Source organism: Gambusia affinis, linkage group LG10 (assembly GCF_019740435.1).
Source record: "Gambusia affinis linkage group LG10, SWU_Gaff_1.0, whole genome shotgun sequence".
Classification (NCBI taxonomy): domain Eukaryota; kingdom Metazoa; phylum Chordata; class Actinopteri; order Cyprinodontiformes; family Poeciliidae; genus Gambusia; species Gambusia affinis.
Window position 1 is genome coordinate 6,338,501 of NC_057877.1, and position 17,722 is coordinate 6,356,222.

Sequence of the window (17,722 nt, forward strand, 5' to 3'; positions counted from 1 at the left end):
CCAACAACTAATGAGCAACCTGGAATTATCCACAAAATGGACAGTACATCTGAAAGGATCGGTATCTGTGCCCTTCAAGAAGGAAAGACCCTTTTTTTTTTCTTGGGTCACATTGGTGTTTATATCTATGTTAACCATTCTTAAACCTTAGTTTAAACAAAGTTAAATTTTTTACTTTATTCATTCATAAATCTGGTGAAAAGCCTTATAGCTGTAGTTCTTTTTTGTTGTTGTTGTTTATAGTTGTAAATAGTTTTTCTTGTATGTATGTATGTATGTATATATTTAAAATAGTTTCATTTATACTATAGAGACTGTAATATGTCACATTAGATTATAGTTTCAAATATGTTTTCATGTATGTGTATAGTTATAAAAGTTTTATATTTATAACAAGTGGATCATCATGGCAAAGCCATAATGTTTCACTTGTGATAGTAAATCTGTCGGGCCTCACCTTGACACTCAGGCAACAACCCTGAGTGCCACATGGCCAGACAGGACACATGTAAATTAAAAAAAAATTTATTGCAGAGGCATCAGATTCTCAAATTTATTGTTTTCTTTAAATGTTGTAATTTTAGTTCATTGTAAACTTAACCTGTAAAATCCTTGTAGAAATCTTTAACACGTGTTCAATATATATTTAAACTGTGATCTGTTGTGTGTGTGGGTTATTCAATTAAAATTTTTTCTTTGTCTCTATTATGAAGTAAATGTTAATGAACTGCCTTCCTGCAGTTCATTAACATTGAACAGTTCAATGCAGGGCTCATTAGAACTAATGAGCAAGCCAGTGCAATAGCATTAACCTATGACCTAATGATAATAAATAGGACTACAAAAACGCCATATCTGTAGTTCTAACACTTAATATGATTCTGCATTTTCTGCTTCTCTCAAGTTAGGGAACTGCCTTGTGCAGCAAGGCAGTTCGTTAGTATTAGCCTTTTAGTTTAAATAAGCTATTACCCATTTTTCAGACTAACTAGCCATGTTTAGTATACTTAATGGAGTAAGTAAATGAGAGTAAAAATTCTAATGATACCCCACATGCTACTGAAAGTATTTATGCTTACATTAGCATATTTGCTCATTTTTTTTAGCTAATACACTTTCTTTATCATACTGAATGTTGCATGTCTAGCTTACTTAACATTCTTGTGATTCTCCACATGCTATTGATTACATTGGAGCTTTCTTTAGCATTGATGCAAATTTTTAGCATCAGAACGCTGGGTCCAAACCGACGGGCACACTTTGGCAGGCCCCAGTTAAATTTCTTCAGGAATTTTCTAGTTGTTTACTGCAACTTGAACCTCAGCTAGTAAATCCCGATGCGCTCCGTCTTACAAGGGAAACGATATCTCGCATAGATCTTTAATTGTTTACAGCTAACAGAGTAATAGCTGAAATGCCTGGTAACTGCGGAGATTCTTCAGACATTGAGATTCCAGTGTTGTGAGGGTCTGCTGGGAACGTCTGGCGGAATCCCCTGTGAGACGGAGCTTTAACTCCCACCTCCGGCAGAACTTCGAACACGTCCCAGGGGAGGTGGGGGACATGGAGTCTGAGTGGACCGTGTTCTGTGCCTCCATTGTTGAGGCGGCTCATCTGAGCTGTGGCCGCAAGGTTGTCGGTGCCTGTCGCGGCGGCAACCCTCGAACCCGTTGGTGGACATCTTCGGTGAGGGAAGCCGTCAGGCTGAAGAAGGAGTCCTATCGGGCCTTTTTGGCTTGTGGGACTCCGGAAGCAGCTGATGGGTCCCGGCGGGCGAAGCGGCTCGGGTGGTTGCTGAGGCAAAAACTCGGGTGTGGGAGGAGTTTGGAGAGGCCATGGAGAAAGACTTCCGTACGGCTTCGAGGCGATTCTGGTCCACCATCCGGCGTCTCAGGAGGGGGAAGCAGTGCAGCACCAACACTGTTTACAGACTTTCCTCTCCCCAGCCACTTCTTCCAGCTCTTCCGGGGGAATCCCAAGGTGTTCCCAGGCCAGCCGAAAGACATAGTCCTTCCAACGTGTCCTGCTGAAAGGCTTCGCTAATCAACACCCTTCACTCCCTGACAGCTGCAAAACCCATTACTCACACCTATCCTAAAAAACTTGTTCATTACTATTCGTTCAACCCCTTACACTTGAGATAGGAGCGTGTAAGACCCCATCTGAAATAGCGTCATATGGGAACGAAATAGCGTTCCCATATGAATTTCCACCAGGAAGACCAATTGTTTCGGATTGTGGAAGCGAAACATTTCAAACAGCAGAATTTACTGACTATTAATTGAATCCCCTATCTACAAAACATCCATCATATATTAAAGATGCTTATTTCAAAAATTTGGTGAAACAACTTAAAATTAACATTATTTCGGCACATAGAAGAAATAAAAATTTGAAAGACATTCTAGCGAGAGCAAAACTAAAAACAATACAGCAAACAAGGCCCAAAGACATATTTAAAAAATCACACAGATGGTAAAATATTTAAAATCTATTGAACAATTGCATTTACATACTCATTTGCTCAAAATGTGGAAAACAATATAGTGGGGAGACAAAAAATACATTATCAACACAAATTTGGCAACATAAATATAATACATAAAAAAGAAACAGAGACAAAGTTGGTTCAGCATTTTATTAATCATGATTGGAATACGGTTAAAATGTTGGGTCTTCAAAGCAACCCATCATTGATGGACACAGGAAGAAAAAAATGGGAAAGAAGATGAATTTATTGATTGAATATTAAGAGCCCAAATGGATTAAACAAAAAATAAACAAAAACATGAAAACAATTTCAATGATTAAGATGAAACCCAAATTTTCTATCTAATTTCTTCCCTTTACCTGATTCTAACTTTTTCCTTGACCTTTCCCTAAACCTAACATTTCCTCTTATTTTATTTTGATTTTTATTTATTTTTTATTTACATTTGTTTTGTTTTTTTTGTTTTTTACAAATACATCATTTAGTTTGTAAAATTAAAATCTTAATTTAAACAAAATAACCAAAATAACATAATTAAAACCAGAGTGAAACATCACGAAGTCCAACGTAGAGGGCGGAGCCTCGAGAAGGCGATTATAAATAGAGGGGAGCACTCTCCTGTCTTTCACTCACTCTGAGCCACAGCAGTGGGGAAATCTCAACAGCTTAAATCTTGTGTGCCTAAGCTTACGGAGCCGGAGCCCCCTAGGGGACATGGGGAATTTTTTTTCTTTTGCGTTCCCTCGCAAAACTGTACTGATCAGTTATGCGGCATAATTGAATACTGTAAGTCTTTCTTACAGTGGCCGCACTACTTTCTGATTTAATATAAGGTTATGTAAGGTTTTTTCATGAATGTTAATATCTCGTTGTGAAATATCTGAAGTTTTATATCTTTCTTTAGGATGCAAAGACACCACAAACCTATACAATCTATACAAAAGCTGATTTGCCTTAAATATATATATATATATTTTGTAAAGCCCAAATGTTATATTAGCTGCACTAATATATATTTTTGCAGACTTCCAAGAGCATCAGCCTGTGAAGATCGCCTTTTGGCGATTTGAAAAAGGTAAATTAATACATTAGCAAAATTAAGCATATAAGTGCTGTTGCTGCTGCAGTCTGTTGCTGCTGCTGCAGTCTGTTGCTGCTTCTGCTGCAGTCTGTTGCTGTTGCTGCAGTCTGTTGCTGCTGCTGCAGTCTGTCCGGCGCTCTGCTGTGATTTATAAACCAGCAGAGGAGCTTAATTGCACTGTTTCTACGTTGACCACCAATTTCCAGTAAACACCATCTAACTTGTTGGAGGCTGTGTGATAAACGTTTATGACAGGATGAATTGACGAACCTGTCACTTATATAATATTCAGAAAATATCACCGGCTCAAAAGCAATTCTTATTTTCATTGATAACTGGTAGAAATGTTTTCTGTTTATATCAATTTTTCCTGGTTTCACAATTTGAAAACGAAAACACAAATAGCGGTTGAGTTTCATTCTTACATCTTTTTCTGGCAATATTCATGGTTATAATTGTGATTCTTTAAATATTATTTTCTCAGAAGAGCTGGAGGACACCATGTTTTGTCTTGGTACTAAGTTTCCATCAGCAAAGGTTATTTTAGGGGGAGATTTTAATGTGGTCTTTTCCACTCAACTGGATAAACATCCTCTAGATTTACAAATGGACAGAACCATCTTTTGAACTTCTCTAACCGGCTAAAATTATTAGATATTTGGAGACATCGTCATCCTACTGACACAATTCACCTCTCTTTGTTTGCTGCATTTCATTCAGGGGTGTCTTCTTTTTTGTTTGCATGTTTTCTCTTTTGCTGCGCAGATCCGATGTACAAATATCTGAAAATCGTACATTATTCCCAATGTGCTGACATGGAGTCGTCACGATAAGCTGCAGCACTGTCTGTGTCCTTGACAATTTACTCCTGGACTCGCGCACGTTTTTCCACTCACAAGAGCACCGTTCCTCCCTCTTGTTACCATGGCGCCCTGAATTGAGGTCAACCAGCATTATTATAACTAACGCACATGACATCACAACTGTTTTGAAACTAGACACAGATATAGTGTCTAGTTTTGCGCTCTCATTTCAGAAAGACGAAGACACGTTGCAGCATGGATATTGAAGATTTAGACCCATTAATATCCTATCTGAACTTTCTAAAGCGCCGCTTGGACATTTTTGAGTTAACACTGCAAAATCCAGAAGCGTTAGCGCTTACAATACGTGCGAAAATCCGTGCGGTCAATTTGCTACGAAGGGCAAATGTAATCCGCAACAGCCTCCCAAGAGACCGTGGTGATTCAGAAATATTAATGCAATATTTCCCTGAATTCGAAAGGCGGATTTCTGACCTGAGTCGAGTTGTGTATAGGATTTAAGAAATCGTAGGAGGACTTCCACCAATACCAAGATGAGAGCCAGCAAATTCTTGGAGATGGATCGGTATCTGTGCCCTTCAGGAAGGAAAGACCCTTTTTTTTTTCTTGGGTCACATTGGTGTTTATATCTATGTTAACCATTCTTAAATCTAAACAAAGTTAAATTTTTACTTTATTCATTCATAAATCAAATAGATGTTTAAAAATGTCATGTATATTAATTTGGTTTTTGTCTGTTTTTTACTACAGTTTGTGATGTGTCACACCAGATTGGATGTTGAAGAAGAAGTTGGCCTAACCAAAGATCTTTGGAGAAGCGATTCTTTTTTGTTGTTTATAATGTTTAAAATCGTTGCTCTGTGTCACCACACTGGTGAAAAGCCTTATAGCTGTAGTCAGTGTGAGAAGAGATTCAGACATCTGTCAGCGTTGAAGCGTCATCAGTGAATCCACACTGGTGGATAATGGAGTAACAAAAGCTTTTCAACTCAATCTAGAATTGACTTCTCATAGAGGTTTTTTTTTTCTTTTTTTGCCTTTATTGTTCTTTTTGCTATCATATACAATCTTATATGTATTCGAATATATTTTTGACATTTTGTTATGAAAACCTAACTGAAAAAGTACACATAATTTTCTTTTACCAATGTATATATATTTATTTAACTCTTGTCTTTCTAGACTTTAACATCAACACCCTCAATATCTGTAATTATTATTTATTTGGTTTTATTATATTTTAATATTTGACTTTGAGTTAACATCTGTATGTATGCTCATGTTATTCGTTTGAAATAAAGTAAAAAAAAAAAAAGCACACAAAAATACATAGATATCTATCTATATCTATATATAGATATATAGTTACAGATTTGGAAATGTGATCAAATGTTTAGGATTTAAAATAAAGAACATTAGAGGTTGTTTTCTTTTTATATATATAAAATAAGCACAGATTGTAACCTAATGTAATGAGGAAAACCTGCCTAAAATCATATTACTGATACTGTTAGTGTCATTCTTTCTGGACATTCAGTGCAAATATTGCAAGAAAACATTTTTTAAAAATGGCCCAAAACTTAAAACATTAAAAAATCCTGCATTTGCTGCTATGTCTCTATTTGAAAACACCAACTGTTTTTTCTTAATTTTTTGTCAGAGGTTAACAAGAGCCATTGTGAAAGGTGTAAAGACTGGCACCAGAACCGCAGGTTCCAGCCCCCCTGTCAGGGTTTCTGTAGGTTTCATCAACTTAAATTTAAGACTTTTAAGTTCATTATGACAGGAATTTAAGACCTGTGTCTCCGTAGGAATGTATGAACATCATCCAGACAACTGGCGATAAGTCTGAACTTTCCCATGATGAACCCCAATAGAACTAGTGAGCTAGCAACGTTATGTTAGCACTTAGCAGGTAGCCTCCACTGTCTCAAGAACGCAAAAGAAACTCCAATGGTAAATGACACTCCCCCTAACTCCAACTCAAACCCCCTTGTTGCTATTTTACTTATTGTTTCATTATTATTATTATTTTTACTTATCATTATTACTTTATATTTCCATTTTGAAATCTGCCTCTTCTATGCTCTCTACAGAGTTGCACTGTTGTCATTGCCACAAAACACCTTAAGATATTCAAGTGTTACTTCATCTTTACCCAAATTGAAGATTGGAGAATATAACGTGACTGATAGAAAGTTCAATAATGGTATGCTTGTGACTGCCTTCACATCTAAATTATTGAATGATTACAACAATATCTTGGTAACAACAATAATATCTTGGTAACAACAAACTTGTCTATGATTGAAAAGGCGTTTTCCAAGTATGTAAAACGGCCGGTTTCACCTAACCTAACCATCACCCACATATTATACTATGTTGATGACCTTGATAGTCAAATATCTGACATGGTAAATATTGTTTTCTTGCTTGTTAAATATCATATATACTGCTATAAATGGAGAGGTTCTACTCCTTGTTTTGATTTTTTTTTCTTAACCAATTTAAACTGTATTAGACCTCAATGAAACATTTGAAATCTGTTTATGCAAAAAAAAGGTAACTGCCAGTATCTCTACTTTTCTGATGTTTTAAATCTTATTTATATTCATTTGTCTTACTGTTTATGTGTTTGTCTTTAGTTTTAGCCCCATGTTCTGTTTCCTTTTCTACTTATGTTGCAATGTTCTTTGTACCTCAATGAGTCTTTGTATACTGTTTGTTTAATAATAATAATATTAATAATAATAATAATAATAATCCATCCATCCATCCATCCATTTTCTGAACACCCTTTGTCCCTAATGGGGTCGGGAGGGTTGCTGGTGTCTATCTCCAGCTGCGTCCCAGGCGAGAGGCGGGGTTCACCCTGGACAGGTCGCCAGTCTGTCGCAGGGCCTGCTATGATCCTTAAACTTAATTATCATTCTAATTTTACAATTTTCAAATCATCCTTTCATTCTCTTTACTTTAACTCATTTACACCTTGCCTTCCTCCTTATTTCTAAATCATCACATACCAAAACTACTACTTGGTTTATTAATTCTTGCAAACCGTGTGCTATTAGTTTCATTATCTCCTTTCATTATTTATTTATTTATTTATTTATAGCCCCTAACTGTTTCCTTTTATATAAAACATTCTTACTACACTTTTTTTATGTTTCACATTCCTGTCTGCTTCTTGTTTTTCTCTTTGACCTCTTGTTCCTGCTTTCAGACAGTTTTTCATTTATCATATTTATCTACTCAGTCCTATATTTATGTATCTAGTTAGTTATTTAGTTCGTTTTTCATTTAGTCAGCTATTTATTTGTTAATACGTTATTTTCACAATCCTCTATTTTCTCATTTTCTTGGCTTTTTCTTTAGTTTTTTTTTTTTCATCCTGTAGTTCTACCAATTAATTTACTTATTTCGCCTCAAAACCCATTTGACCATTTACGAATCGAGTTTTCGCTGTTGAGAAGATTTGACTCTTCGCGCGTCCCGTTGCTCCTGCTGTGACTGGTGGAAGTGAAAATATGGCGGCGTCTGTGCAGCTGTAAAATAATAGAAAGAAAAACTAAAGTAAGGCACTTGAGACGCTTTATAGAGGTTAATGCTGTCCTTTAGCTTTCGCCAGTTTTAGGGAACGGGACGATGACGTAACCATAGTAACGTCATTCTCTCTTTGCTTTAGCTTCTCGAGGTTGCTAATCAACCTGCTAACAACACAGCATTTCGCCAGTGGAGCAGCTCCATAAAGGTGAGTGAAGCAGCCCGGCCTCTGGTTCTGTTCGTCGTTATTCTAATCAACCAGCTGTCAAATGTTACGGCAGCTTGGAGCCATAAACATTTTCCCAAACCGGTTCTTTTTATGGTCCGAAATTGTTGTAACTTCATCCCAGTTTCTTCTTAAAATTCATAATTTTGGAAATTCATGTCACGTCGATTAAGTGTAAGTAGAAGTTGTTTTCTCAACAGTGACCTGGGATTAGTACACAGTTTGGAAAAATAACTGGAAGATTGTGGAAAAAGAAAACTGAGCATTGGAAAATGTTTGTATATTCCTAAAACTGTATATTCAGTTTCTTCCCATCGATCATCCATATATTGAATTACTATTTTCTCTGTATTTGTTAAACCATCCATTGCATGACAATACAAATTAAAACAAACTCAATAATTTTCATTTGCATGATTTATCGTTTTTCTTTTTTCTCTCTCTTTCAACCAAAAACTGGATGATAAAAGTTTCCAGTCTGGTGTTTTGGTCTCACCAAACACTCTTTTTAAGAACAATATCCTTTACAGAGACTTTATAATTAATTTTATTTTGTCGTTTCTGTTGTTTTGTTTATCTATTTTGGATATTTAAAGTGTCTGCCATTTCCCATGATAAATGTTCATCTGAACTCAAAGTTTATTAATCTCTGAGAATGTGTTCTTCCCATTATTATTCCGTTACCTGTATCTTACCTGAAAATGGTCACAAAACAACAATATTATAGTTTAGCGCACTAACTGCTGCAGCAAAATTTATCATCACAATAGCCCTATTTACATGTACCCCTGAAGATGAATGCAACATAATAGGCCTACTAGAGGAAAAAAAAGTGCAAGTATGTATAGCTAGAGCAGTCAGGCAGAAAGAAAGGCCAAATTCTCCTCTTTTTTTCCTCTACAGCACTAAGTTATGACTGCATTGGGGGGAAAAAATAGAAATCCTGTTTGTATTTCTCCTCTTTTTCCAGCCAACATCATGCCAGCTTTCCGGCAAGTGGGAGAGAAGCAACTTCCCAACCCTGTGAAGTGTATGGCGTGGTCTCCTAAGAGGGACCTCATTGCTTTGGCGAATACGACTGGGGAGGTGGGTTCAAATGCAGAGAACGGTTCAGTGTAGGACTTTTAGTGTGCAGTTGTTCTATATTGTTTTGTAAATAACAACTTTCCGCAGCTGCTGCTTCATCGGTTGGCTAGTTTCCAGCGGGTTTGGAGTTTGGCCCCCAGTGAATATACTGGGAAGGAGATCACTGCGCTCGCCTGGAGACCTGATGGCAAAAGTAAACGATGGCTTTGAATATATTTACCTGCGTGTCTGATGAAATTATGTGAACGTTATGTTTTTGGCTTTCGCTTTAATTGGCAGTTTTGGCGTTCAGTCTTGGAGACACCAAGCAGGTGGTTTTGTGTGATGTTGAGAAAGCGGAGATCCTTCACATGTTCCCAATGCAGAGTTCGGTAACCTGCATGAACTGGATGGAGGTGGTGGAGGAGAACAGGTGCGGCCCAGGCTCACGACGCAAACCAGTATGCGTGTAATCTGGTTAGAAATGTGTAAATGATTCTCCTTTGCTTTCAGTGCCCTTGGCTCCTTTTATAACTCTGAGGATGAATCCAAGCTTTTCCTTCCTGAATTACCAGCACTCCCCAAGAGGTAAAAGTACCAAGTGTCCATTCCACGGCAAGACTGCAAGTTTATTTTGAGCAAAGTAACACGATCCAAACTTTCCTTACTAGCTACAACACCACTTCAAAGATATTCAGGTGAGATTTAAATGATCGATTTTCTCATTTGGTGTCTGAGTGGAAGCTGAATGCGTTTATCCGTCTTTGCCACAGTGAGGAAAAGTCTGATGAGATCCTCAACCTCCTCGGAGAGGTTCGGTAAGGGCTCCTTATTGGATACAAAAGATTACATTTTTGATTCTGTACAGTTATTCAGTTGTTAAATCAATTTATAATTTTGCTTTGCTGCCAAACAGACTGAACATCCTCGTTCTTGGAGGAGATGCTGGATGTGTGGAGCTCTATGCATATGGGATGTACAAAATTGCCAGTCTTGGCGAGGTAAGGTTTTATTTTTTTGTTGTTGTTTTTAAATATGGTTCCTTATCCTGCTCAGCGGTTAGAAGCTGATATAAATGGACCTTTCACTCACATCATATATTTACATACCCCAGAAAGTTATCAAATACACAGGATTTATGCTCCTGCGAAAATATGATCGGCTTATAAAAATGGAAACTTTTTCTTTAAATGATTTTTTTACTCAAAGTAATTTTAATTGCTTTTACATAAACTGAAAACTGTTTGCTTGTAATAAAATGCTGTGATTTTATCAATTTTTCTTACATCAAATACTCATCTGTACTCTGGAGACATTGGTATGATTGCCTTCTGAATGGCTAGGAGTCATTTATTTTTTATTTTTTTGTACTTTTTATTCTTGTATCGTCTTTGTTTTCTTTTTTATGTAATCTGGACTCTGAGTTTGTAATTCTATCGATCGATCGATCGATCTATCCATCTGATCTGATCTGATCTGAAGAACCAAATCAATTTTTTTCAGTTATTTTACTGGGTGAACTTAGCAGGTTTTTATCTTCCGCAGGTGTTGGGATCATGCCGCAGTCTGAGTCTGTCCAGCGATCTCAAGTCCTTGTCTCTGATCACAGAAGTCCAATCCGCTGACGGCGTCTCGGAGATCTGCTACGTTCAGGTGAGCCGGATCACATCACATCACATCACATCGTCGTCTTCATTGCCTTCTTCTGCTCTGACCTGGAATTTTTTATTTTTATTTTTTATGCCATCGTTGCCGTGCGACAGCTGGACACAGGTTTGTTGTCGGACTGTCTTCCAGAGGTCACCAGGATGGCCCGCAAGTTCACCCACATCTCCACGCTGCTGCAGTACCTGCACCTGTCACTCACCTCCATGTGCGAAGCCTGGGAGGAAATCCTGATGCAGATGGATCTCCGTCTCACCAAGTTTGTTCAGGTCAAATACTCTTGTGAGATCAAATTAATTGCAGCCCGTGCTAAAACAAACTTGTTACAAAAGTTTATTGTATACAGAGCAATTTAGGAATAAATTACCTAAAGACAAAAGACATTTAAAAAGCACACTTTCTTTTTAAAAGAGCACTGAAATCTTATTTTTTATTAAATCCATTTTCTTATTTAAGTTCATGTGTGTAATATGTATAATGTGATGTCTGACAAATTTTGTGGTCTTAATAATATTTTTGTGTTTTATCTGGAAGATTAGTAACCACTTTGCTGGAAACTAAACTAACTAGTAGATAAACAAGGATACAAATGCTGTTTTCGTCTGATTTAAAAAGAAATTACAAAATTAAGGGGTTAAAGGTTCCAGTACTTCCACCAGAAAAGGACTAAAATCCAGTTTTTGTTGATTCTTTTTTTGTCCTTGTAGGAAAAGAACACAAGCACCCAAGTCCAAGATGAGTTTTTGGACCTCCTGCTGTGGGGGCAGTCCAGGTGGTTTATTGTTCTTATTTATTTATTATATTTAATGCATTATATCTTATATCTGTTGTAATATCTTAAGTGGCCTGTAGATGGCAGCAACACACCTTGAATTGGTTAAAGTGCTTTTTCACTTGTTTCCTGTTTCCAGTCCCGAGTTGCAGGCTCTCCTCATGAACCAACTCACCGTCAAGGTAAAATCAGAAAATCTTTTACATCTAGGTGAATTTCGGTGGATTTAAAACATTTAGTGTCATTCTGTGTCAGGGCTTGAAAAAACTGGGTCAGTCCATTGAGTCTTCTTACTCCAGCATCCAGAAACTGGTGATCAGCCACCTACAGAGGTTTGTCGTCTCTTTGGCGCACCTGGGAATTTTAGGTTTCTGTCTATGAGGATGTCTTTTATTTGTGTGTCTTCTGCAGCGGCTCTGAGGCTCTGTTGTATCAGCTGAGTGAGGTGAGAGGAATGTCCCTGTGGAAGCAAAAGTTTGAGTGCCTCGGCTTGGATTCGGATGCTATTGATGGTACCAAACTCAACACTTGCACAATGTCTACAATCTGTCTCTTTGGTTGTCCATTTTAGCTCCTTCCTCATTTTGGATTTTGTAGTTTTAATCGTTTCATACCTGACCTTTTTTGGGAAAAATGAAGTCGTCAGAATGTTTCACACCAATCATGTCTCCTTTTCTAACAGAGCATTTCTCGCCCACTTTGATAACCAGAAATTTGTATTAATTTTCTGTGATTATATAAAGACATGTGGTTTTGTGACTTAGGGTTTGCTAACAAGATGTTGCTTATAGTTATTCTGATTTAGAAATTTGTTCCATGTCACAGGAGTTAATTCATTCATACAGGTACGGTGGCCCAGAAGGGTCAACTAAATGCAAAACGCAACAACAAAAAGCCACAACTGAAGTCATATTAAACTTGCTAGTTGCTAGCATAATGTCCGCTGTGACTTTTTGTCGGCTGATGAGGTTTGTATTTTCTTAACCCTTCTCGGCCACCTTAGTACAACGATCAGGACCAAAACAAATAAAAATCAGGTGCTGTGCAAAATATTTACAAAATAATTAAGTCAAATTAAGGTATGTTAGATTTTATTTTTAATATAGAATATTATTTTGAGTGTTTACATCCATAACTCATGAAAATGTTTAACTACAAAGAAAACTAAGCTGACTTGAAGATATTACAGTGCATAGGTACAAATTTACAGGAACGAAATGATAACAAATTGGTTTTTCTGTCACTAAGTGTGTGTTTGTTTCGTGTTTCCAGATGCGATCACAGCTGTAGGCTCTTTCTCTCTCAAAGCTAACGAACTTCTGCAGTAAGTCTATAAATCATCTCAGTTTGTGATGTTTGATCCTTTTTACTTGTTAGAACTTTTATTTTTTTTACAATCAGGGTGATTGACAAGAGCACGAAAAACTTCAAAGCCTTTTTCCGATGGCTGTATGTAGGTAAGAAGGAAGTGTTTTTTTTATTTCCTACATCCTCATTGACTCTTATTGAAGTTAATATTCACCTTAAAGTGTGAAACAGACAGTTTCTGGCTGCTGAGATTCTCTGTTAAGCCCTAAAATTTGATTCTCTGCAGCGATGCTAAGAATGTGTGACGAACACGTACCGCCAGAGCTAAACAAGGTGAGTTTTAAGCCCAGATTTATCACTCTTAGTCTTCCTTTTATAATTTATCAGTTGCATTAAAATGTTTTATTTCCTCAGATGACTCAGAAGGACATTGCCTTTGTTGCTGATTTCTTGTCGGAGCATTTTAGCGAGGTGAGATGAGCAAATGCGTCACATTCACAGTTAAGAAGTGCCTGGACATATTTTGAGTTGGAACTCGTTCCTCTGTGGTTTTGCAGAACGAGGAGCTCTTTGATCGTAAGGGGAAGTATTTCCATGTGGAGCGAGTTGGTCAGGTAAGTTGCTTCTTAGAGAGCGCTTTAAATATTTTAGAAAAAATATGACCCATAGTCGCTTGTGTCTCGCATGGATATTTTTACAGTACCTGAAGGATGAAGATGAAGACCTCGTTTCTCCGCCCAACACAAAGGGAAACCAGTGGCTGCAGTTCTTACAGCAGAGCACATACCTGAAAGGTAAATTGAGATCCTGAGTTTAGACAACCAGGGTTTCCCCCAGAAAACTTGCTAGCCCCATTGCTCAGGGCGCTACGGCAGTCATCCAGCCGCCCGCCGTGTTTTTGAGTTAAAAAATGTTTAAACCTGACAGGAAATTTGAAAATATTGCATAGTTATGCATTTTTTGGGAACACTGGAAGATTAATACCTAAACACCAACTATAAAGTCTTTAAAAAAGGCAATCATAAAAAAAAATTAACAAGCCTGGTGGGGGCACAAGTAAAGCCTGGTGGCCCGCCACCTTTATAATTGACTGAGGGAAACCCTGGACAAATGACAAGGATGATTTAGGAAACCATGCAGTGACTTCTTTTCTATTTTATTGGTTTGTTAGTGAGCCCTTTGCTGTTTCCATCATATCCCCAAAAGTCTTTGCACTTTGTCAAGAGGATGATGGAGAATGTGATTGAGCGATGCCTACAGAAACCTGCCGTAAGTTTTTGGTGCCCTACTCGTACATCTCAGTGATACAAGAAGAATACAAGAATATTGTTAAAAGTTGATTTAAAAAAAAAAATTAAACGTGTTTATTATGGATTCACCAGACTGTGTTTTAGCTATTTATTCATGCAAATTCGTATTATTCTGTCTTGGAGTTGACGAAGCCCAAAAAACAGTATGTTAGAAAATGAGAATAGGACATCGGCTGTCAAAACTAAATATTTATATTCACTGTATAAAAACTAAGCAGCCCTTTTTCATACTGTTCACATAAATCACACTTTCCTTCTTTAGATCTTACTAAAACAGTACTGAAGAAATGTCTGAGAAGCACTTCCTTTGAAGAAAGTAATACAAAGTGTTTATATACCATTGCTCTGGCATTCAGCAAATTGAATTACTGATGTAAATCACCTTTCTGATGATATTCTGCTTTACAGAGATGCACCTGAATTATTTCCTCTTCATTAGTAGTTAGTCATTAGGTTGAAACATCTCTCAGCTTTTTGAATTCGTTTACAGGAAGTCATTGGAAGATCTGTGAAACAGGCTGTCTTTTTGCCTTTGTATGCTGTGTCAGACAAGTAAAGTCTTTTTATTGTTGTATATATTTCAGATATAAGATACTTAAATTCCCACCAGATGTTATTAATGTAACAATGTTTTGGGTTTTTTTCTAGCTCGGAAAAGATTCCCCACCGTTTTGAACTTCCATCTCTGTAAGTAAAACAGAAACTTCCTGGAGATTTGTGTCTGGATTAGCAGGAGTGTGTTTTATATTGAGCTTTTTTCTGTTTGCGGACCCCTTCAGGTGGAATGACAAAAAAGGCAAAATGCACTGTGTTGTGTTCTGCATGCCAGAGATTTCACCAAGCAAGCTGTACTTGTTACGGAAAGGAACCGACCCAAAAAGGTGCGTTGTCTTCCAATCAGAAATGTCTTTGTCGCTTCTTTTTCGGTGCTTATTACCCTGCTAACCTAATTAATTTTGCCTCTGTAGACATATTCCAAACAGCTTCATGTCATTTGACCTCAGCCATTATCTGGACAGTACAGATGATGATGGTGTTGCAGCCCGGTGAGTTTACCTTGATCATTTTATTTAATTTTTTTTAGCACCTCAGAAGGTGAAATATATCACTTGTAATGTAATTCACACTTAGATTTTGTTTTGTTTATTTATTGCTATTTTAGGTCTCATTACGTCTACAGCTGCCTGGATGCTCGTTTCTATGACGACGAAATGCTAACGGTGGTCCTGCAGGGATCAGAGGATCAGAACAGCAGGCGTCTCCTGGCTCAGGTTTCACTTGCCTCCAGCTTGAGCTGTGACTCTGAATTCAGCTGGGAGCCCGGTGTGAGGTGTGTGTGTAGGGGTGTGTGTGTGTGTGTGTTACAATGCCTTGTAAAAGTATTCATAACCCTGAAATACAGTTTAAAACTAGATTTTATATATAGAACAACACAAATCTCAGCCTTTTAGCACATATTTGTGAGCAGTGTGATATGCATTTGTGTTCATATTGAGCCAATACTTTGCAAATGGACTTTTTGATGGAATTATAGCTGGAAGTATTGTTTTTTTTTTCCTATGTCTTTTCCAGATCTGTGCATTTAAGGTTGAAATTTGTGCAAATTCTTCTAAAAAAAAAAAAAATAAATAGCTCTAATCCAGTCAGACTAGAGTAGCGACTATTTTTACCAATCATTTGACTATTTCAAGCTGGGGTTTTTTTCACCTCACATATATGAGCTATTTTATTCTGATCTATCGCATAAAACGCTGTTAAACTATTTAAGGTTGTATTTGTAACTAAAACAAAACCAAGTTTCACATTTGTCATCACCATTTAGCACGTTACATGAAAAAAAAAATGCAATAAAACCCTTTTGCCTTTTCTCTCTCTTTCTGTCTGTGGAGCAAAAATAAACAAACTGATCAACAAGATAACAAAAACACATCAAACGACAAATGAAAACGAACTCGGTGTTTGCCCTCTGTGTTTCCAGGTTGGACCAGCAGTGCAGCACCATTCCCTGCCAGGGTCTGGTGTTGGGGAACCAGTGGCGTGAACTGGAGAACATGAAGGCCCAGTTCGTAGCCGTCAATGGAATCCGCAAAGTGGCCTGCGTGGTAAGAATTACCAGGTCACTCTTGTGAATGAAATTTTAAATCTCAGGGAAACTTATCACTCTGCATGATCCTCTTGATAAACCCAATCGAAACGTAACAAATTATATGAGAGATGCTGTGATGATTAGCCCACATTTTTCTCATCAAAAATAATTTCCCCACATTCTCTAGTTGTATCAGCTGATTTCTTTGAGTTTGTGTTTCAGTGGCAGTAAAAGAGCAGAACGCTAAAACATCAAATTAAATTTAAACTACCAAAAAAAACAAAAAACTAAACATTCAAGCAGGCATTTGCAATTGCAATGTTGCACGCATGGCCTTGAGATGTTGCTGCAGTTCAACATGTTGTACAGATTCAACATCATCCAGAATAAAAAGCACAGCATTATAAATTTGTTTTGGTGATCGGAAAGGTGTAATGGAAGGTTATTGGGTCTCTGCTGGTATAAGCAATCTTACAGACGCAGTTATTGAACCGTCACTTTTCTTTTTCACTTGGCAGCTGAGTGCCAATTTAAGACACATCCGTGTTTTTGAGATGGATGTGGAAGATGAGGATGACGAGGGAGCCGAGTCTCAGAACGCCATCGTTGACCAGGATGGACTGGAAACTGCCATGACCGGTCCGGGGCCGGTGGAGGAGAGCTTGGAGTCAGAGGGAGGATCCAGAGAGCAGGAAGGAGATATGTTTCAAAAGTCAGAGGAACTTTTACAGTCGCAGGAAGCCTTGTAACCCGTGTGGCACTCGAGCTGTACAAACTCTACAGGACTGGGCTTACTTTTTTGTAAACATCTTTAATATTTAAAAATAAAACATCTTTCTGGATTTTTTTGTAATTTTGTCTTTTAGTCTAAATTGTATGTTCTCATACATATGAACCTAAACATTATTATCTTAATTTTAAAAATGATATTAAGCTGTGTGTTAGCAGCAAATAAGTTTTGAACCTCAAAATGATCACATCTTTAATAATTGAATGAAAATTCCAGGTTCTCACATATGACTCAAATGTTTTGCTGCAGCTTTGCAGAATTCAAGCAAACGCCTTTCAGGGAAGATCTTGATTCAAAACTATAAACAAAGGGGAAAAAATAAAACAAAGTACTCAAAACAATGCTAGGTTTGGATTAAAAATAGAACAGTCTGTTTTTAAGGTCATGCCACGAGATCTCAATCAGTTTAAATCCACACTTTGAGTAGGCCATTCCGAGGTGAACTTTTGGTTTGTTGTCCTGCTGCATAAACCTAAATATGCTTGTGTTTATGGTCAAGAAAGATAGTCAGTCTCCTTCGCAAGTCTTCCAGACCCTGAACAGGCAAACTATTGTGTTCTT

At 37.4% G+C, this 17,722-nt stretch overlaps 1 protein-coding gene across 1 annotated transcript; it reads left to right on the forward strand.

The window, feature by feature from the left end:
• Positions 1-7,854: 7,854 nt before the first annotated feature.
• anapc4 (anaphase promoting complex subunit 4) lies at positions 7,855-17,213 on the forward strand. Its single transcript, XM_044129120.1, has 29 exons — positions 7,855-7,969; positions 8,082-8,147; positions 9,136-9,251; positions 9,339-9,444; positions 9,531-9,663; positions 9,744-9,818; positions 9,902-9,928; positions 10,004-10,048; positions 10,147-10,231; positions 10,776-10,883; positions 10,994-11,164; positions 11,603-11,667; positions 11,807-11,849; positions 11,923-11,999; positions 12,079-12,179; positions 12,940-12,991; positions 13,069-13,124; positions 13,262-13,308; positions 13,390-13,446; positions 13,533-13,589; positions 13,676-13,769; positions 14,147-14,244; positions 14,776-14,837; positions 14,934-14,972; positions 15,065-15,166; positions 15,254-15,331; positions 15,448-15,615; positions 16,264-16,387; positions 16,890-17,213. Exons 3-29 carry the CDS (start codon positions 9,144-9,146, stop codon positions 17,118-17,120), a joined length of 2,409 nt encoding a protein of 802 aa, XP_043985055.1. The 5' UTR covers positions 7,855-7,969; positions 8,082-8,147; positions 9,136-9,143; the 3' UTR covers positions 17,121-17,213.
• The last annotated feature ends 509 nt before the right edge of the window (positions 17,214-17,722 follow it).